At 42.4% G+C, this 22048-nt stretch overlaps 3 protein-coding genes across 5 annotated transcripts; 2 read left to right on the top strand and 1 right to left on the bottom strand.

The window, feature by feature from the left end:
• zgc:163014 (uncharacterized protein LOC100038766 homolog) lies at window positions 1-5832 on the top strand. The gene is made up of 13 exons (XM_021310447.2): window positions 1-121; window positions 218-388; window positions 473-578; window positions 1329-1442; window positions 1520-1615; window positions 1808-1979; window positions 2058-2186; window positions 3845-4032; window positions 4636-4832; window positions 4930-5021; window positions 5106-5160; window positions 5330-5427; window positions 5524-5832. The coding sequence occupies exons 1-13, from the start codon at window positions 60-62 to the stop codon at window positions 5724-5726; spliced, it is 1683 nt and encodes a 560-aa protein (XP_021166122.2). The 5' UTR covers window positions 1-59; the 3' UTR covers window positions 5727-5832.
• A 100-nt stretch (window positions 5833-5932) lies between these two features.
• gstz1 (glutathione S-transferase zeta 1) lies at window positions 5933-11538 on the bottom strand. 3 transcript variants are annotated; one of them, XM_012852225.3, is made up of 10 exons: window positions 11470-11538; window positions 11242-11332; window positions 10853-10904; window positions 10698-10765; window positions 9422-9502; window positions 7498-7623; window positions 7341-7416; window positions 7194-7246; window positions 7059-7108; window positions 5933-6157 (listed from the first exon to the last, which is right to left on the bottom strand). In XM_012852225.3, exons 2-10 carry the CDS (start codon window positions 11269-11271, stop codon window positions 6031-6033), a joined length of 663 nt encoding a protein of 220 aa, XP_012707679.2. In that variant the 5' UTR covers window positions 11272-11332; window positions 11470-11538; the 3' UTR covers window positions 5933-6030. The 3 variants fall into 3 exon arrangements, with proteins under 3 accessions (XP_012707679.2, XP_036006820.1, XP_012707671.2); XM_036150927.1 differs by having other exon boundaries at window positions 11242-11503; XM_012852217.3 differs by lacking the exons at window positions 11242-11332; window positions 11470-11538 and adding an exon at window positions 10996-11217.
• A 1709-nt stretch (window positions 11539-13247) lies between these two features.
• Window positions 13248-21962, top strand: aldh6a1 (aldehyde dehydrogenase 6 family, member A1). Its single transcript, XM_012852195.3, has 12 exons — window positions 13248-13383; window positions 13879-13923; window positions 14011-14085; window positions 14462-14623; window positions 14799-14877; window positions 15935-16237; window positions 16759-16880; window positions 17215-17404; window positions 17847-18028; window positions 19200-19379; window positions 20289-20387; window positions 21664-21962. The coding sequence occupies exons 1-12, from the start codon at window positions 13345-13347 to the stop codon at window positions 21766-21768; spliced, it is 1581 nt and encodes a 526-aa protein (XP_012707649.2). The 5' UTR covers window positions 13248-13344; the 3' UTR covers window positions 21769-21962.
• The last annotated feature ends 86 nt before the right edge of the window (window positions 21963-22048 follow it).

Here is a 22048-nt window from a genome sequence, read left to right as displayed (position 1 = left end):
CCTCCCAGCGCAGCAACTTTTCCCCTCAGCCGTTTAAACTTCGGTAACCGGTCAAAATCATGGGAAAACTGAATTTTTACGTCCTTTGGTCCCTGCGTGACGCTCCCCGGCAGTTTAGTAGGTATGCATTTTTTTTTATTTTTATTTTTTTTAACCTTTACGCAGACGCAGTCCATGGCGATCCATCATGACGCTCATTGTTCGGGGTGTCCCGCAGTAAGTCCAACAGAAGGCGCTTCCAGGTCCACATCCCGCTGCCTCTTCCCAAACACCTGGTCATCTTCGGCTTGGGAGAATGGCCGTGCAAAGACGCAACGTTGTCGGCCGAGGTGGTGGTCGGGGAGGGCGTCCCGGCGCAGAACATAGGGACGCTGTCCGCTCAGATAAAGTACAGTAAGCTTGGATGAGGAGATGAAAGTTGGGTTTCAGTGGAGCAAAAAAAGCTCAGCTCCTCTCCTCCCCCCTTCCTCAGGTGTCTGACCTGGGAAGGTGACTGGAGCGATGACGTCACCGCGGTGGCTGCAGAGAGGGCCAGGAAAGGAGTGTATGGCAAGATAGTGCTGAAGGTCTGCGGAGAGGTAGGAGGACCTGGTTTCCTCTGCGAAGAAGAAATTTACATCAAACATGCAGAGGAAAGCTGTACAAATGTTTTAAACCGCTCATTTTTTTTAGAGGAATGTGTTTTTGTTTAGTTCTATTGATTCAATCAGGCATTATTGAGGATTCTTAAAGTCAAGGGAGTGCTATAGCCTATTTACATTTACACATTGACAACAACTCCTGCAAACAATATTTCTGTGGTTTTCTGGAGTCCTAAAGCCTCAGAAATGGCTTTTTAACTCTTTCCAGACTAAAGTCCTTGACTTTTTCTCATCTTTTTTTTTAGGTTGAATAATGATGTTTTTTTTAATGATCCTTTTAGCCTACTTCACGTAGTCGGAGTGTATCTTTTTAAGTAGTTTCCTGATTCTATAACCTTGGCCCAATGCAAAATTTCCCCCAGAAAAAAAAACTGAACCTGTAAAGCTGGCTTTGAAAAAAAGAAAAAATAATTTGTCAGTCTCAAACCTGAAGGCCTTGATCGTAAACGCACCACACCTTTGACTTTAAGGAGCCAGAACGATGGCTCAGAGTTAAGTGATTAACAGAAAACATTCCTCTTTAAATTGGTATATTAAAGAGGAATGTTTAAAATACCAATATGGCATCTTGGAAACAATATTTTGAAACCCCGAGGACGGATTCGGGACGAGACGTAACGGTCCGTCGCAGATTGTGAGGGTTTCATATCGAGCACCAGTGATTCTGTGTCGTTCCGCTTGCCACAGGACGACCTCAGCGTCGCTGGCAGCCCGTCTTTGGCCCAGAGGAGGCGCCTGATGTCAGAGCAAAGTGTGACGGACCTCTCCAGTACTTTACAGGAAACAGCGGAAAACGAAACGGTGAAACGCATCGGGTTTACCTGTCTTCGTTTGAAACGCGTCGTTGCAGCCGTTAACCTCCTCCAAAATCTTTGCAGATGATCTCAGAGATCTCACACAACAACGGTGCTTCTGAGATCCAAGTGAATAAAGTTGACACCAGTGACTCCCCCCACCCTGCAGCGTGGCCTACGGTGAGTGTGCTGGTGCTATTACTGTTGATGTCCCAATAAGACTTAGACTTAGACAACTTTATTTGTCATTTTGTATGCACAAAGTGCATACAGAACGAAATTTCGTTGGCATACAGCTTGAAAAATCACAGTAAATTGCAGCAAATTTCAGGATAAAGCTAATGTCTGGGACGTGTTCTGTGCAAATCAAAGGATAAGACACCCAGGCGTGCCGTCGTTAGTCGGCGAGCCCGCCTGACGTGGAGCTCAGAGGATATGGACAGTCTCTCAGAGGACAAAGCGTCCACCCCCAAGAAAAGGAAGCTGCGCAGGATGAGCAGCCAGGAGGAAATGACGGCGCAGATTAAGAGCGAGAGCAGGCAAGGTCAGCGCAACGAACCTCAGGAGCCTCTGAAGCCACATCTGAGTGCACGGCAGCTGTGTTCACGGAGGCTGTGATTAGTTTCAGCGCGTCCGTCAAAGCGCTGGAGCCATGCTATGTGTCTGAGCGACCCAGATACGGCCGTCCTCATCGGGGGGGAAACGTCGGATCAGAACTACTGCAAGGATTCCCTGTGGAAGCTGGAGTTGGGTCAGTCCACGTTGTTTTCTTATGTACGGGACCTCGGCAAACTTTTTCCTGTTACAACTGCAAACTTCAATGTATTTTATTCGGATTTAATATTATAGACCAACACCTATTTGTTATTATTATGAAAAAAACTATAATTTTCATTTATATTCAGCCTCCTGAGCCAATAATTGACAAAATAAGCTTTCAATGCAGTTAAAGCTACAGGTTATCTCTTCCAGCTTTTCACATCTAGAGATTAACAATTATTCCAGGTTTTCTTGGCAAAATAGTCATCTTGACAGGGTGAGGGTGTCTATAAAGATCAACTTCCTATGCTTGCCACAGATTCTTAGTTTGATTCAGTTCTGGACTTTGACTAGGCCATCCCTAAACATCCATCCTTTGTCTTCTGGTTATCTGAGATAGGGGCACGGAGGCAACAGGTCCGGGGTGAGAAACCCAGATATTCGTCTCCTCAACAACATCCTCCAGCTTGTTCTGGGAATCCCAACGCATTCCCAGGCTAGATGGGATGTGTAATGGTCCCTCCAGTGAGTTCTGGGCCTCCCCCATGGTCTCCTCCCAGTGGGACGTGCTACGAAAACCCCCAAAGGGAGGCGCTCAGGGGGCATCCTGATCAGATGGCCGAACCACCTCAACTGGCTCCTTTCTAAACACTTATTTCTAAAACAGAGAAATAAGTGAAGTGAAACATGAATATGTTTTTATCCATTCCAGCTCTGGCTGTACGTTTAAGGCCTGCACATGCTCGCCTTTCTGTGCACATAGTGTGACTCTCAGCAGATGCTTTACCCATCATAGTCCAGCGCACCTACTGCCTACGTTTATTGTGACAAATTCCTACATTTCCCCCACTTTCTGCCAGTGGAACGTGATGAGTAATGGATAGCAGCATGTTTTATTAGCTAGTTGAGCACCTAGAGCTGCGTCTTTTCCAGCAGACTCCCACCACACGCTTGTCAGGGCGGTGCAGAGATGCTGTGATGCCGCGCGTCCTCGTGACCGCCTGTTAGCAGCAGCTCAGTGCATCAAACTCAGTGTCACACAAAACAGTTAAATGTGAAGACTTCTTCTGGACGAGCAGTTCATAGTGTGACAGTTCATGTTTGCACAGGTACGTGGGAGCCTTTAGGGTCGTCCTGGAGCAACCTCTGCACTCGTCTCAAGAGTTTTGCAGCCTCTAAACAAGGTTTATTTAGCTCCATTTAACTCCCCATGAACTTTGATCATGTTTCCTGTCCCTGCTTAAAAAAAAAAAAAAATCACCCCCATAGGATGACACCGCCACGTGTAGTTGGCGTTAAACCACACTCAGCGGTTTGGATTTAGGGTAAAAAACTGACCTTGCCACTTATTATTAACGAGCTAATTAAACAAACTGAAGACCTATTTTTTTTTTTCTCCTTAGTTATTAGGCGATCTTTGTGTTTTGTCTGTCAAAGAAAATCCCAAATGGATTACTCTGAAGCATCTTGTTGTGGTGTGACAGAACGAAAAAGTGTCAATTGTTTTAAAAGATACAATATAAAGTGTTCACACAAAATGTCAGAACATTAAACTGTACATGTGTAATGCTAAACCGGACGTTTCAGAAGACTTTTTGCTTATTTTAATAATAATAATAATGTTCCTGCATTTTGTTGACATCTATGCAGACAGTGACTTCTGGTTCCCTATGAGCTGTTCTGCCTCTGGACCAGTGCCTCCATGCGCCCGAGGACACACGGCAACCTTTGACCCAGACTCTAAGGCGGTCTTTCTGTACGGTGGCCTGAGGGAGGGTCAGCGCTACGCCGAGCTGTACATCCTTAACACTCTGACCTGGACCTGGAGGCTTGTCACTGTAGGTTTGTTACCAGGATCACGACTCTGGGAAGATGCCCATCCAGGTGTATTATATAGTATACTAATATACTTCAACTAATTTTTGTCTCCAGATGAGTCCATTTAACATTTTATGTGTTGCAAGTTGTTTTCATACTTGGGTGGATCTTATCCTACAACATTGAATTTCCTGTCATTGAAGCCAGTAGCTTGATAGTTTTCAGAGTTTAATGTACGGTTTCTTTTTGGGGTTTATTGTGAATCAGTTAGGTCAAATTGTTTTAATAATGCAATCAGTTTAATTATTAGACGTATAAACATATTTAATTCAATCATCTGAATCTATATTTTTATCCTCTCATTGATTTTTTTTAATGTTTTTTTTAAAGACATGAATTCTATGCCGTCATAATGTGCTTTGCATTGCCAAAATTGTGCGTTTGAGCTTCAATTTTATATTTACACCTATTTCTGCAATACGAGATGAATGGGTAAATATTTTAAAAAGCAAAACATAAAATCCAAATTTCTCCAGCGAAAACCTTTTGATTAAATGTGATTTTTCAAAATGTATCCCGTAACAGAAGTGCACCATTTTATTTCTGTAAATGTTTTTCTCGAGGCGAAAGGGAGCGTGCCGAATCTGTCGTACCACTCGGCTGTGTTCTACCAGAAAGAGCTTTTTGTGTTCGGAGGAGTTCGGCTCAGCCACGCGCTGGGAGATAAATCCTGCAGCAACGCTCTCTACATCTTCAGCCCAGAGTATGAGCTCTGGTACCAGCCCATTGTGGAGGGGGACAGACCTCTGCCTCGCTTTGGGTCAGTCTGTTTGTAAAATAGTGTTTTTTTTTTTTTTATTTATCTTGTAATGGTGCAACAAATATTTCGTAATACTGACACGGCACTCACGCTTTAGGCACTCGGCTACGCTTCTTGGACAGAAACTGATCATTTTTGGAGGACGAAAGACGGCCGCCTACCTAAACGATCTTCATATTTTGGATCTGGGTAAGGAGACCAATTTGGTTGGCTTTCAGTAACAACACCGTGCCCCACTTTGCTCTGATGTTTGCGTTTTTCCTCTGAGTGAAGGACTGATGGAGTACACAGCTGTGAAATACGCCAACATGCCACCGTTGCCTCGAGGGTGAGTACAGACCAAATCGACCTTGATAAATGTCATCGACGAAGCCATCTGGTTCCAGAATATATATATACATTTTTTTGGTGTCTCAAATCATCGTATCAAACCGAGCCAGAAAAAAAAAAATGGATGAAAGTGCAGAAAAAAAACCTTCTTGCATTTAAATGATCAGGTTTCATGCAGCAGTGCCAGTGTTGGATAACCGGATTTTGATCAGTGGAGGCTGCAGCGCGATCGGAGCTCTGCAGGACGTGCATGTCTTCAACACAGGTGAGTGCTGACACTTTACCATCGACAACCATTTTTAAAATAAATCAATCATCTGCTCAGTAAGGAATATGCTCTGCTTTGGTTTCCCATATTTAGACACCGGCATGTGGAGCTCAGTGGCATGCCCCCTGCTTTGCTCCAAACCCCGAGCAGGACACAGCATGATAAATCTACAAACGGAGCAGGATGAAAACAGAAACATCAAGTGCTCAGTGCTGGTCTTCGGTGGCTCCGACTGCTCGGGTTCCTTCTACGACGACACGATAAAGTGTCCCGTGGAAATTTCTGGTGACAAATGATTCCGTTCATGCAGCTGCAGATAACTGATGTAAGAGGTGAACCTCTCCTTCGCTTAACCCTGGCTGTAAATCCTCCATAGCGTGACCACAAATTGTGCACCAGCGATAAGATGTATGCACTGAGGTTTTGCACTTTTGCATAACAAATGTTTGATTTGCATGTTTTGCACATTATAAATCTGTCGGGAGTTATTTGGTGTTGGAAATTTTTTTTTTTTTTTTTATCAATGTTTCATTGTTTATTCACTGTTGATTCAATAAAACACTTCTTTAAAGCACGTTTAACTTGTGCCACACTGTCGTTTCACGCTCGAAGATCAGCAGGTGTGTCTGGTTGGCGACATGGATGGCTCAGTTGGAAAGCGTCGATCTCAAGCAGGGTCTCATTTAACCTTTTGATGGTTGGAAACTGGCTCACGTCCACTTTAAACCTGCAGAAATGGAAAAACATGTCATACGTTTTTAAATTAAATGTTTCTAGATTCAAACGGGGCTTGGACATGGGTGCTTTTTCTAGGTTATTCACACTTTGTCCCATTCAAACCACAAAACTGCAAGGAGTTCAGTTGGATTTCATGTGATGGAGCAACACAAACTAAAACATTGGTGTGAAGTAGGAGGAAAATGACGCCTGATTTATATATATTTTTAATCTTTTCTAAAACAAAACTGAAGTGTGCTGCACATTTGTGTTCAGTAATCGCTTTGGGTATATGTTTATCAGCTTTGCACAGCTATAAAATGTTGAGCCTGTTTGTCTTTGGGAAAATAGTTCAAGCTCAGTCTGATGGGATGGGGAGTGTCTGGGAACAGCAACTGGACTTTGACTAGGCCGTTGTAACACCTCTAAAAGCATGACGCTGCCATCAACACGCTTCACAACGTGCTGTGCTCAGGCACACGTGCATATTGGCCAAAAAGTAAGGTTTCTGTGGCTACATATAACTGCTGCGTCCCCTATATGGCTTTTTGCCAATCGTACTGCTGTTTTGTTCCTGCCGGTTTTCGATAATACATTTTCTGGAGTGTCTTCAATGTCGGTTTAGGTTGGCGGCCACAGCTGGGTAGGTGTGTAGCTGTGCACAAGAAGATATTGTCTGATAAACCCAAACTAGCTTTTAAATTCACTTTATCAGGGAAAATCATGTAACCTTCCACCTGCTTTGTGTTAATCTATCACATACATTTTCAGCAAAACACTTAGAAGTTTGGGATTGTAGGATATTATGGAAAGGCTCAACGTGTACGAATGCTTCCACAAGGCACTTTAGCTTAATGTGATTACAAAGTTGGAGATGCAGACCACCTCAAAGTGACAGGTGAGATACTCACCTCTCTGCATTGTAGACTTGTGGGACCAAACAAATGTCTGCCATGGAAATCTAAAATGAAAGCAATCAGCAGAATGCAAGTTCTTGGCTGTTTTTTTTTTTTTTTTTTTTAAACTTTTGATAATCACATTCTTACCTCATCACCTACACAGTATTTTCCTGAAGTTTGCTTCAGAATTGGCTCTAAAGCTGCAAGAGATGGAAAAAGGTCACACAAACCCCAGTGAAAACATAATTCACGAGCTCTTGTTAGTGTCGAGGCCAGACAAAAGCTTCCACCTACCTTGAAAACCACGGGTAATGAAGTGCTGCGCCCACGGTACCTTCTCTGCTCCGATCTTCTGGAGTACGTACAAGTTCTGAAACGCATCAAATGTTGCTACACGTTTTTTTTTTTTCTTTTTTAGGATATAGAAGAGAAATCTTGGTTTTACAGCTACCTGGAGAGGCTGTATCCCCGAGGCAATGAGGTCACTTATCATCCGAACCTGGGCACGTGCCTTCGGGTCTGCGGGAAGAAGACGAGGTCCTGGTCTGGTCTCATCAATGTACTGGATCACTGCAAGCTGCAGTAGCGAAACAAGTGTGTTCAGTAGGACAAAAACGTGCTTTAAAAAGGTATTCAAACCCCTTTAACCTTTTACATGTATTTCTGGGGTTTTTAGACCAGCAAAACATTGCGCTGGCCTACAGTTACATCCTCCTCCTATGTTGACTGTGTAGCCACCATCTCATTTGATTTGAAACGCCATACTACACTTCTTGGTGGGGGGGTTATTGAACACTTTATTTACAAAAAGTAAAATTCTACAGAAACCATTTAGTTAAAACAATGTGTCATTTAGTTAAAATTAGGGCTGGGCGATATGGATTAAAAAATAAATCTCCGATTTTATCATACCAAATCCGATTAATCGATTTTTTTTCCCCTCCTTTTTGTTTCATAAAAAGAAATTAAAGAAATTATTTTAAAAACTTGCTTTTTATGTCAAGCATTTCATCAGGGAGTTGACCTGGATTCAAGGTGCAACTAAAAACAAGCTGTGAAACAGGCTTGTAAAACAAGATGGTAGCCGTACCATTATAAACATTGAAAATATAACAAAACATTTGCTGCTAGTGGTATTACACATTGAGCTAAGAACAGGCTTCACTGCACTTGTGAACTTCAAACTAAGTTTGAAAAAAAAGTAAATAAGTAAATGAAGTACCTCGTATTATGGTAAAAAAAAGTTTCCACTTAACAATATTTTGACAATAAATTTGCCTAAACATATATTCAGCATCACATGCTGTTCTCTTCATGGAAACCCAATGAGTGTATTGGCAAAATAAAATCCAGATTTTCCAAAAATGAAATCTTAAAGAATTATAAATTCGAATTAATCGATTTATCGCCCAGCCCTAGTTAAAATACTTAAAGGAGCTTGTTATATTGAATTTCTCATTTTTCTGACATCACATAAAATCTTGTTAAAACCCCACAACTGCATAAAATCATCCATGTTCTGTGTGGCTCTGTGGAAGTGAAACTCGAGCCTAATCCTGGCTTTAATGTTCCCCCTCCACAGCAGCAAGGTGAGGTCCATCCTGCAGTTTGTCTCTATGGGGTAGAGTAAATGGCCATTTATGCTTCACTGATTAAAAATAATGTAAAAGTCAGACCTCTGGCTTGTTTGCTTTGTGTTGCCAGACTCCTCTAAATAAATAGAGAAGTTGTAATCACGGTGCCAAAGAGAGTAAAAACACTTCTTAAATGGCTAAAAATAGTATTTGGTGGGAGGTTATTTGTGAAAACTTGAGAACCTATTTTAACACCCCAATTACTCAAAGAAACCCTGTAAAAAGTTGCATTAGACTTGATCCTGAGAAAGATGTTCATCTTTCAACAGGCTAACAACCATAAACATAAAGGCAGAGCTACAATGGACTAGTTAGGATAAAAGCATATTTGTATCTTAAAATATCCTAGTGAAAGTCCCACACTGTATTGAATTGAGAGACCAGAACACGTCCTGAAATCTGATATTGACAGGGGCATCTCTGCACAATCGGTCTGAGCTTGAGACATACAGCAACCCAAAAACACCTGGAGCTGTAATTGCAGTGGTAGAAGACTCTGCAAATCCATAAATATAAATGCATAACACACTTTTCATACTCCTCTAAAAAAACTCTAACATCGTGAATCCTTTTCTCTTTAAAACTATGTTGTTGTGCTGTTCAATCACATAAAATCCAAACATCACAGAAATTTGTGGTTTGTAAATTTACAGATTTCAGAAAACATTCCAGGGGTGTGAATACATGTGCAAGGCGGTGAGCATCCTTGTAGGCTGACACGGAGAGAGGGATTAAACTTACTGATTGAGACAGAGTGATCCCGTCGATTTCCACTGCAGGAACCTGCTGCATGGGGTTTAATGTCTTGTACTGCTCCGTAAGCTGAGGTGGACAGAGACACGCCGTCAGGTCTAGACATCAATTAAACTCAGGTATTGGTTGGATATCCTAACAAAGTATTTTAGAAGATTCTGTTTTTTTTTTTTTAAAAGAACCCAAAACAAGTTGAAACCATGAATTGAAAGAGTAAGTTGCTTCCTTGTTGGACTTCCTCTGGGTTTAGAGAGAGCTTCTGTTCTTTAATGAAGTACCACGTCTCAAAGAGGCTTCTTAAAGGCAAATGGTTCAATTCATTTCACCCGCCTCTGCTGTTTCACTCAGGTATGTTTTTGCCCTCTTTACCCCTAAATAATGTATCGTTTTTCTTATATTGTCTAACATTATTGTTGAAAGACAAAAATCAAAAACAAAAGGCATTGATTGCGGTTATATTACTAGAATCTAGATTTCACTGCCTCGTAGTAAACAAGTGGTGTTTTCTTTTTCCACTGGAGATTTATTATTCAGAACTGAAAATAATTATTTATAATGAATGGTCTGTGTCTGCTTCAATTTTGTCTACAGTAGCATTTTTTTTGTTTTCTGGTTATGCATTGATGTAATGCAATTAAGCTTCTGTAGCTACATGTAAATTCATTAAAAGCTTCTAATAAAAGTCCAGTTATTAACATTCTAATTGTCTTGGTTTAGGTTTTGTTTTAATTGCCGTTTTGCATTTACACATTTTAAACAAGATTAAAACTTAGCATTTTTAATCTAAGTTGACCAGGACAAGCAGCAAACATATATTCCCATACATATGGATGATGCTCTTGTCAAAGTCAGAAATACTAAACTACCTTCTTTCTTATAATAGAAAACGGTTTCCACAGTTTCAACTCATATTCATCTTTTGGTCACCATGGTCTTTTTTTTTTAATAATCTATTCGAAAAATAACTTGTAAATTTAAGCTTATGTTGACATCTATTATAGAAATGCACATTTTATTGTGATTGACTGAATATTCTTTGAAAGAAAAGCTGTGCTGCTGATTATAACCTTGCCTGCAAGCTGAATTCTCGCGGTATTATAGTAAAGGAGCTTCGGACTGCTGTGCCGAATTCGGACAGCCTTTAACTCCGACATCATTATGCGATGGAAACGCACATGGATGATGACCTACAGCCTTCCTTCATTTTGCATGGACTAACATGAAAGCTATTTTTGCTGGCCCAAGGAGAACGTTCATACTGTACCTGCTGACCTCCATCTTTGATGAGATTGACTGCAGCCTGGTCATATTCAATGCCCTTAAGAGAAAAAGCTGTGCACAGAACGTTTAGCAACATCGTGTCAGCATAGCAATGATCTAGAAAAGAGACGAGGAGAGAAATGTCAAGGTATGACTTACCAATTCGGACCCTCCAGGAGCAGGAGCTTCTGAAGTATCCATGGAGAACAGGCTAAAAGGAAAAAAAAGAAAACAATCATAGAAAGGCCTGAGTATGTATGATGCATTTCCCTCTCCATTTAGTTTATTTTCTTGCTGTTCACCTTTGTTTGGGTTGCCATAGTTCTTTGATTCTAGGGAGTCTGTTTGCTAGAGAAAACCAACTTTTGCATGTAGTTTTTTTTTTTTTTTTTCCTCCCCTCAACAAATTCCCATCCTCCTCCAGCAGCCAATGGGATTTGTCACTGAATTCCCTCCTACTTATACTTTGGTCCATGACTTTGCAACATGTGGGCTTCATCTGGATCTCATTAAACACTCACAGCTAACAGAAACAGATATTACAGTACCTTGACAAGGCAAACTAACGTTAAGCGCATCCCTGCTGCTCCTGGCTCACTGCGCCGTGAACATTTCACTGTAAATTCGCCTTTCTTGAGCCTAAGAAGTAAAAGAACAAAAGCAGAAAAGGCTGAAAAGGAATGGGCTAAACTAGAAGTTGCAAGTTAGATTTTAACACGGCCCTGTTGGCCACAGTTGAGCTCTTAGGTTACATAATTTTTTGGGGTAAAACATACGGCTGACTATCCAGCGTCAGAGATAAAGAAGAAAAGACGCGACAAGAACGTCCGGGTCACACGTTTACGTCGACACCGCCGCCATATTGTGAGTGGCAAACCTCCCAAGCTTTTACTTGAGCAAATTACACATACATAAATTGTTCAAACACACAGTGAAGGCGGACCCTTTACATGGTTATCAGGGGGAAGATAATACTATTAACAATATTAAAATTAGTAATACAATTAAAAATGCTTTTACTTGAGCAACTTATACATAAATAAATTGTTATAACCAGTGAATGCAGATACTTTACTTGGTTATCAGAGAAAAAATAATATTAAAAAATATCGAAATTAATAATACAGTTAATAACATAACTTTGTAATATTCAAATAAAAATAATGATTTAGGCCTTTCTCCTGCGCTAAAAGCCTACGTTAGCCTAGGACACATGCTGGTGGACATTGGAAATCCAAAGGTAAAAAAAATCCTGGACCTGGGGTTGCGTATCATTTGCAGTCGGAACTCGGAAATCCTGGTTCCGGATCAGAAAAAAATCAACGGCCACTAAAGTTAGACTTTCTCCTCTGAAAGTTGAGGAAATGTTTTAAGGCCAATGGTGCGTTCCATTTGTCTTCGGTAGTTGAAATTCTCGACCTATGGGTCGGGAAATTTAGCTGGAACGGCCCTTAAAGTCGGTAATACGAGTTGGAAAGCCAGTGCAACTGGATGGTACCCGACTTCAACATTCATGATAGTTACTACTCGCAGCAACATTGATTAAAACCTCATACTTTGACTGTTTGTAGCAGCTCTCTATTATTTATGTAACATTTAGTTGGTTGTACAGGTGCTGCCTTTCAATGTTCATCAGACCGGATGTTTCAGCTCTGTTTATTTGAACAAAAATACTGCCTAGAACAGCGTTATGGTCATTGCTATTGTTTTAACATGTGTGAGCATTTATGTTTTTTCCTACTGTCCGACAAAAGGGAATCTGGATCCCAAAAAGGCGGACATAATATAATCTGCGACTCGTTAGTTTCGACCTGCAAGGCAAATGGAATGCACCACAATTGTCAGATCCAATGTGGCGACCTGTCGCATCAGCAACAGTAAGCTGTGAAAAAACACCATTATTTTAGTCGCAGTTGTAAGAGTGCGTCCAAAATCCATGTAACATATAGCGGCTGCAATATGTGCAAAACAAAAGTGTTGTTTGCGTGTGAAAAGTCTAGCATTAAAGGATGCTTATAAGAGATACAACAGCTTTCCTGGTTGTTTCCATATTGAAATTCTAACCTTTTGGATTTTTGTTTTTATTTTGGAATCCCGACTTCTCCGACTCTGTGTTAACTGGCTCCGCATCCGAAAGCAAGAGCGGGAGAAGTTATCAGAATTAAATGCAGATTGGGCTTCTTTAACAATGGGGCTTTAAAGAAAAATCACCAGAAATTAAAATGCAAAATGTTAAGTTAAACTGGTTGTTCTTTAAATTCCGAAAACTCGGTTTTCAAGTGTTTTTAAGTGGTTCCTAGGGCGAACCTGCCACTCACAATATGGCGGTAACCCTGAGCCAATGCGGCGTCTCTGCTTCTATTTCTGAATATGTATTGACTAATTTGTTGTTTATCCAATAGTTAGATGAGTTATTAAACTGAAGCGGAAATTTGTAACACACAGAGCATTGATTGGACAGGGTCTTCAGCTAAAAGACCAATCATATGCCTTTATTTGTGGGCGTGAGTAAATGTGGGCCAATAGGCAGCCTCGCTTTGCTCAGGACCCGCCCTCAGGTAATCTTTTTCCGTGAGGGAGGTTTCTGGGACCGTCGCGCTACCTGCAGAATCTGTGAAATTCAGGTCGTCTGCAGACGAAAACATTTCACCATGGCGGCACTAGTATTACGATCGGTGTTCAGAACCAAGGTGAGCTTTAAATCTGTTAAAGCTGTTAAAAGCCACGCAGGCATTTCATCTGTCATTGTATACAAAGTTACAGTGTCATGTGCTGCAGCATGTGGACATTAGACTGAGTTAAGAAAGATGGGATGAGCTTGGTCTGTTTTTAACTTCTTTTTAAATTCATTAAGTGATAATTATTCTCCTAATGTCAGACAGCAGGGTTGCTTAAAATGCACAAATTTCCTTGTGGTGGTGGTAATGCAAATTCAAACCAGTTGCCCTATCAGTGGCACTAATAAGTTTCTTGCAGGCTGATCTGCTTTCATTCTCCCAGTCCACGCCACTCAGTTTGACTTTGTCCCCTTTTTCAACACCAATCTCTTTGTAGTTGCTTATTAATCTTGTGCTCCAGCAAGTTGCAGCAGGAAATGGCTGGTTCCAGGCACATTTCCTTAAACATGGCAACTAAACTTGCCCTTTATTAGTTTTTCATGAATAATGCATTTAAATATTTAATAGGTCCACCCTAAAGCTGGCCGTTTGTGCTACTCCTCCTCGTCAGTGGTGAGAGAAAACACATCTATTAGTATATCTAATTTATTTTGATTATGTCATGCGTGGATATAATGGATGAAATTTGTCTTCTTACAGCCGACTGTAAAGCTTTTCATTGATGGGAAGTTTGTAGAGTCCAAATCCTCAGAATGGCTTGACATTCACAACCCTGTAAGTATTGTACTTTACCTACTGGTGTATCATTCATAGAAACGCACTGATCAGGCTTTTTCTGGCCAGTACCAATATCTGGTCCCCTCTCAAAAAGACTATAGAGCACTTAAAAGAGAAAAAAGTGACCTACAGATTGATGCATCAGCACATTTGTGCCTTATTCATATTAATATGATGTTATTATATTGTTTTTAATATTACAAAAGGTGCAAAAGGGACATGTGGTTGGTTGGTGGATTTATAAACTGAACATGGGGGAGTTCTGAGTTTCAGTTCTTAAGAGGAAACAAAATTATGTTTTTCAGCATTTTACCCGCAGATCAACTTAAAATTATATAATCGTGTTGGTACCCGCTTTCTGTTTTTCCTGCAGGCTACCAATGAAGTGATTGCCCGTGTCCCCAAAGCCACCCAGGAGGAGATGGTGGCTGCTGTAGACTCGTGCTCCAAAGCCTTTCGCTCCTGGTCTGAGACCTCCGTGTTGTCTCGGCAGCAGATCTTCCTGCGCTATCAGCAGCTTATCAAGGACAACATTGTGAGTAAAGACGGTTGCACCGTGCGGGGTGCCATAAAACTGCCAACAATCAGCACAGCGGCTGGTTCAGAACGGCGTTCTGCTGAGCACGGGTCCAAACGTCCTCCTTAGGGTTGATGGGAGCAGTGCCAGTGGAGGTTTTAACTCTTACGCTGAACCTGTGGCTGTATTTCAGAAAGAACTTGCCAAGTCCATCACAGTGGAGCAGGGAAAAACCCTGGCAGATGCAGAAGGAGACGTGTTCAGAGGCCTGCGTAAGTTTACAGAGATTCTCTTAAAATAAAAGGGCAAAACGAAGAAAGATGTTCAAATTATTACGCATCCGGTTAGAAAAATGGACAGTAAGTTATTTTACAGTTTGATCCGTGAACCTCCTTAGTGGAGTAATTTGTAAAATACATGTCGCTGTGTAATACAAAGTTGTGCAAAAGTCTGAAACCAAAGCTGCTTTTTCATACTTAAATTTATTTTCTAAGCTGGATGACTTCAGGAAAACATCTGAAGGTCATTTTACAGGAGTTTTCTCTGGGACCTTGGCTGCTTTTTAACTTCACTATCCCGTGTACCTTCGCCATTGCAGCCAGTTAGACTTAGACTTGGACAAACTTTATTGTCATTTTGTATGCACAGAGTGCGTACAGAACGAAATTTCGTTTGCATACAGCTTGAGAATTTCAGTGAATTGTAGTGGATTTCAGAATAAAGTAACTTTGCAGGATAATAAGGTGATATTGCAGGATAATAAGGTGATATTGCAGGATAATAAGGTGATATTGCAGGATAATAAGGTGATATTGCAGGATAGTAGAGTAACTTTGCAGGATAGTAGAGTAACTTTGCAGGATAGTAGAGTAACTTTGCAGGATAATAAGGTAACTTTGCAGGATAATAAAGTAACTTTGCAGGATAATAAGGTGACTTTGCAGGATAATAAGGTAACTTTGCATGATAGTACAGTAACTTTGCAGGATAATAAAGTAACTTTGCAGGATAATAAAGTAACTTTGCAGGATAGTAGAGTAACTTTGCAGGATAGTAGAGTAACTTTGCGGGATAATAAGGTAACTTTGCAGGATAGTAGAGTAACTTTGCAGGATAGTGCAGCAGTGATTTCACAGTACGGCAATTGAGATGTAAACGATGCAGGTCACATGTACAAAGTTGGTCAGTGTGTGCTTGAAAAGGAAGAAAGTTGACCATATATATATAGTGCCTTGCAAAAAAAAAAAAACCCCACCTTTGCATCATTTGGTGACATTTTAACCACTGCAGAAATGGCTTACATCTTGTGTTGCTGTTTATTCTTGACAGAGGTTGTGGAGCACGCCTGCAGCGTCACGTCTCTGATGCTCGGAGAAACCCTGCCCTCCATCACCAGGGATATGGACACTTACACCTACCGTCTTCCCATCGGGGTGTGCGCCGGCATCGCCCCCTTCAACTTCCCCGCCATGATCCCCCTGTGGATGTTCCCCATGGGCATGGTGTGCGGCAACACGTACCTGCTGAAGCCGTCGGAGCGCGTGCCCACCTGCGCCATGCTGCTGGCCAAGATGCTGCAGGACGCCGGCGCTCCAGACGGGACGCTGAACATCATCCACGGGCAGCATGCCGGTGAGAGCTGATTCATGTTACCTGTAATGTGACTGAGTACGACGTATTTCAATAACTTTGTGGTTTTTCCTTTATTTTTTTTAATTGTTAAGTATTTTTACACAAGTGCTGTCAGAAAGTATTTTTGCGGTGTGGTTCACTGGAGATTCAAATATTAGAAATGTCTCAGTCACAGATCGATAGAGGCCAGTAACTTTATCACCTGTTCCAGAATTTCCTTAGAAGGGGCATAGTGTGTTATATTAATGTATTTCAGCCTACTTCATGTTGGCTGACAGGTTCTATTAAAGTGATTTTCTTTAATGCGTGGGTAGTGAAATTGAACCAAAACATTTAATCGGTTATTTTATGATTTAACGTGAGGAGAGGGAGAATTACATTTGCAGACATGGCCTGAAAAAAAGATTTTAGTGCGATTTTTAAAAAAAGAAAAGAAAAAAAAAGATGAAGCAAAATTGGAGAAATCTTTGAGAAGGAAATATTTTTTTTGTGGCTGATATCTGGACATCTTTCTTCCTCAGCTGTGAATTTCATCTGTGACCATCCAGCCATCAAAGCCATCAGCTTTGTGGGATCAAACCAAGCCGGGGAGTATATTTATGAAAGGGGGTCTAAAAATGGCAAAAGGGTCCAGTCCAACATGGTGAGTGTAATAAATAAAGTTAGCAGTTTTGCTTCAAATGCCCAGGAGGTGGCAGCATTGCCCAACAGATTCTTTTATACGCCCTTAGCCCACTTTCATATTCCAATGACTTTCAAACGTACTGATGTGTGGAAAAGCAGATTACAGCTGTGGAAAGGGGACATTTTTTATTAGTGCCAATCATTGCACACACCAACCACAATTTTGCAGCATGTTTACTATAAAGTTTTACCCATAATTTGCTTAAAATAATAATCCCCATTTGTCAAAGAACCCAGCCTCTGTAGAGTGGAGATCAAACGGCAGAAGGTTAACCACTTCTTGTGTACTGCAGGGCGCCAAGAACCATGGCGTGGTGATGCCCGATGCCAACAAGGAGAACACTCTGAACCAGCTCGTGGGAGCGGCCTTCGGGGCGGCGGGACAGCGCTGCATGGCCCTGTCCACGGCCATCCTGGTCGGCGAGGCGCGGCGCTGGCTGCCGGAGCTGGTGGAGCGTGCCAAGGCTCTGCGCGTGAACGCAGGTACCACGCCCGTCCGTCAGCCCGCTCTTCCAGGGGGCCCTCTCGGTTTAGCCCGGGGCCCGGGCCACCCACACCGCCGTAACCTCACCTCTCGCCTGATGCTCTGTTGTAATTTCCCTTTTGGAGTCAGCTGGAAGCACAGGGCTTGTCAAAGGCAGTCATGCTGCAAATTTGTGGCCAGATCTGCGGGCCAGACCTAAATGGCGGTTTTTGACCATCGAGTCCGTTGAGAGGGGGAAAAAAAGTTGATGTGAGGCGAAATGAAAATCGGCTATGCATGTTTGAAAGTGATGTGGAGTCTCGGTACATCTCTGCATTCGGCACCTCGGGGTCCTCTTCGACCTGCCTGCAGAGCGGCGGTGGCAAACGAGAAAATGTGATCGTCGGTGGAGCTGATGTGCCGCGTAACTTTACACCTGCTTGTCTTTGGGGGCCCTGCTAGGGGACCAGCCTGGTGCAGATGTGGGGCCCCTGATCTCTCCACAAGCCAGGGACAGAGTCTGCAGTCTGATCCAGAGCGGCGTGGACGAGGGAGCTCAACTCCTCCTCGATGGCCGAAACGTCAAGGTCAAAGGATACGAGAACGGCAACTTCGTCGGCCCCACCATCATCGGCAACGTCACAGTACGTAGGGCTCCTCTGTTTTATTTATAAGCAAGTGGCAGATATTTTTGCAGTGCCTGGCAAAAGTTTTCAAACCACTTGGTCTCATTAGGACCACAAACCTCAATGTATTTTGATTTTATGTGACCAACAAAATGGTTTAATCTCAGTCAGATCAGTCAGAGAGCAGCTGGGAACATCTGTTTCCAAGTCCCGCAACTGATTATCAACGGGTTTCAGGTCTGGACTTTGACTAGGACATTGAGGTGAACCATTCCTCTGGTTTAGGGTTGTTGTCCTGCACCAGTCTTAGATTTTCTCCCTGGATCGGCATGTATTTATCTCCATGCAACCTCCAGTCAGCTCTGACCATTTCCCCTGAAGAAAATCAGCCGTCCAGCATGTTGCTACCACCACCATACTTCTCCAGGGGAAAGATGTGTTTATGGTGAAGCTCAGATTTCTGTTTCATCCACATTCAGACTTTAGCATGAAGACCCGCAGGTTATGAATTACTGTCATCTGAAGAGTCGTCAACCTTTACAGTCCAAAAAGCAATGTCTCCTCTCAGTCCTACTGCATAAATTCAGACCTACTAAACCTATTTACTACTTAAGAGTTTTGAATTGGTATGTATGTAATTTTTTATAATTATCTACTTTTATTTTACTGTGGTTATGTTAAAAAAAAAACTACATTGTTCGTTCTATTTTGAGAGTTAGAATAAAGGGAAAAAAACAAAGATTTTCAGAAAGATGGTGAATAAATGTTGATGAGTTCCATATTTAAGGAAAACGATGATGTACGTTTCCTGTCTAATGGCTGTCATTCTAATGTGGGGATGTCTGTGCAGATGCTGCATAAAAAAAGTTAAGAAAACAGCAGAAACTAGCCTTGATACTTTTTATATTTGAAAACTGCTCAGCTCCTTTATAATTTACGACCACGGATGCTGCCTTCTTCAGGCAATTGGTTGCTCTGGGTTTTATTTACGCCAACCATAATTTATAGATCTCTATTAAAATTGTTGAAAAATTCAGCATATGCACTACTTGTGTCGTTCCATCACATTAAATCCGCATCAAATAAGTTGAAGTTTGGCCGTTTTAAAGGACAAAACGTTGACCTTTTCAGCGGGGGGGCACGTTTTCCGCCGCCGTGTGTCTGAAAGGTTTCGTCTTCGCTCTCTCAGCCTAGGATGAAGTGCTACACGGAGGAGATCTTCGGGCCCGTCCTGATCGTCCTCGAGGCAGACAGTCTGGACGATGCCATCCGCCTGGTCAACAACAACCCCTACGGCAACGGCACCGCCATCTTCACCACAAATGGTGCCGCGGCGCGCAAATACACTCACGAGGTGGACGTGGGCCAGGTGGGTGGCTGCGTTTCTCCAAAATGCGACCCCCCCCTCCCTCCTTGGGGAAAGGAGCCGTTCGCATCTCTCTGTCATGTCTGCGCATGCATCTCTGTCAGCGGGGGAGCACATCATGTTTCTGTTTGAAAATCTTCACATATTTAAAAGAGTTTCTTTTTCCATGTCCCGTATCTGCCTGTTTGCTCCTCACCTAAAACACACACCTCGGGTTACCCTGTTCTCTCCACTTCCCAACCATCCGGGACTCCAAATAGATAAAGCAAACATGTGTGTGTGTGTGTTAAAGGAAAACAGAGGGCCATGGAAACATTTTTCCAGGTAGCATCCAAAGCGGGGACTCCTCGAATTAAAGCTCAAAAGGGATTCCTGGTCCTGTGTTGAGCAGACTTGCATAAACGCGGCCAGCCTTCGCCCTGTTTGTTTGCCTGTGGAGCCTGGTTATGCCCTGTGTTTGCTGTTCACATGTCGGGGAATGTTGTGCAGGCCATGTGCTGCACTCCTCTCCAAAACCTCTGTGCAACAAACATCTTCTTTTTCGTTTTTTTTTTTTTTTTTTTCTCCACCCTTTGCACCTTCGCCAAAAGGCCTCAGCGCGTCCAAACTTCTCCCCGCTGTTTCAAACATCCTAAACCAACCATGGCTCTGCAGTTTTCCAAACAGAATGTTTTATTTAGCTTTTCATCCCTCTAATAAGGGCATTCTGTGCTCTCGAAGCGGCGGATGCCGGCCACAGGTTTCGGCTTTGTTTATCACGCTCATGTAGGCTTGTTTTTTCAACAAGCACGGCCGCACCACATCTTTTTTGTCAGCTCCGTTTCGCTCGTCCCGGCAATTTGGCTTCTTGGAATTGTTTTACAAAACTTACACTTATGGAAAATGAAAGGGACACCGCTGGTTTGTGCGCAGGTTGGAGTCAATGTGCCCATCCCCGTGCCGCTGCCGATGTTCTCCTTCACGGGATCGAGAGGGTCCTTCAGAGGGGACACCAACTTCTACGGCAAACAGGTAAGTCCGGTTTATAAACGCAAAGCAAAGGCGCAGGTCGGAAGCTTTGATCGTTTTCCTAGAAGACCAAAGAACACAGCAGACGGGTCAGGAAGGAAGCTAGAAAACAGAATCTGAAGCTGTGATCATCTCACAGAGCCCTTCATCTGATAGTTTGGCACAACAGCAAACCCACCAGGACGTGGACGTTAATGTAGACCGACAAGCCGAGCAGGGGGGGCATTAATCAGAGAAAGAGACAAGAGGTGTGTGGTAGCTTTGGAGGAGCTGCTGAGATTCACAGCTCAGATGAAGAATGGCAAGGAACCATCCGTTGTTGAAATAAAGCCACTAGGGCTGGGCGATATGAATAAAAAATTTAATCTCCGATTTTATCATAACAAATCCGATTAATCGATTTTTTTTTCTCCTTTTTGTTTCATAAAAAAAAAAATTAAAGAAATTATTTTAAAACCTTACTTTTATGTCAAGGATTTCATCTGGGAGTTGACCTGGATTCAAAGTGCAACTAAAAACAAGCTGTGAAACATGCTTGTAAAATAAGATGGCAGCCGTGCCATCATCACATACTGTTCTCTTCATGGAAACCCAAAGAGTGTATTGGCAAAAAAATAAAATCCAGATTTTCCAAAAATGAAATCTTAAAGAATTGTAAATTCGAGTTAATCGATTAAATCGATTTATCACCCAGCCCTAAAAGCCACGAGAGGCCCAGTTTAAAGTCATTCAGACGACACGGCAAACACGTGGAAGAAGGTGTTCTGGTCAGGGGGAGACCAAACTTGACCTTTTTTAGCCTACATGCAAAAACGCAGTCTGCACTGTGAAACATGGCAATGGCAGCATCATGCTGTGGGAATGTTTTTTTTTTTTTTTTTTCTTCAGCAGGGGCGGGGAAGTATGCAGGAATTGAAGGGGAGACGGATAGAGGGGATCCAGGGTTCTGCAGGAGGAAACTTGAATTTGGGGCAGAGGGTCACCTTTAAAGCAGGTCGACGACCCTAAACTTGCAGTGTATTCATGTCTTAAAGGGCCAGTCAGACGTTGGTGTTGACAGAGAGGGGAAACACACTTTTAAAATTTGTGTCTGTGAAAGCCATGCATCCGTTTTCCCCTTCACAGTCATGCGCTGCCTTTGAACTGGTCTGTCACATAAAATCCGACCAAAGCCCAGAAAGTGTGCGGTTGTTACGTAAAATCATGGGGAAAAAACTTCAAGCAGGACACAGAGTATCTCAACGTTTTTATTTTATTTTTATTCCCCCCCCCTCTCTAGGGCATCCAGTTCTACACGCAGATCAAAACCGTAACCTCACAATGGAAAGCTGAAGATGCTACCTTGAAGAGTCCTGCCGTTACCATGCCAACAATGGGACGCTGAACGCTTCGTCTTTCAAGAGCTTCTGATGTAACGTCCAACTCACAGTGTACATTCATAGACAGATAGATAAATGTTGTGAATTAACAAACGTTAAAGACTCTATATATGTGAGCTGTGTGGGTAGATGCTGAGTGAATGTCTGAACATCTGTGCAGAAGAGAAAACGCTAATAAATCCTGTTGGTTCCTCAAAGATTCTGGTGTCTTCTTGGAGGCAAGAAGCGTTTGTTTTAGTTTTATGCATAAAAACAGGCAACTAAAACCTTCATGCGTTGCAAATA

This window comes from Fundulus heteroclitus, chromosome 19 (assembly GCF_011125445.2).
Source record: "Fundulus heteroclitus isolate FHET01 chromosome 19, MU-UCD_Fhet_4.1, whole genome shotgun sequence".
Classification (NCBI taxonomy): domain Eukaryota; kingdom Metazoa; phylum Chordata; class Actinopteri; order Cyprinodontiformes; family Fundulidae; genus Fundulus; species Fundulus heteroclitus.
This window is presented reverse-complemented; position numbering and strand designations above follow the sequence as displayed.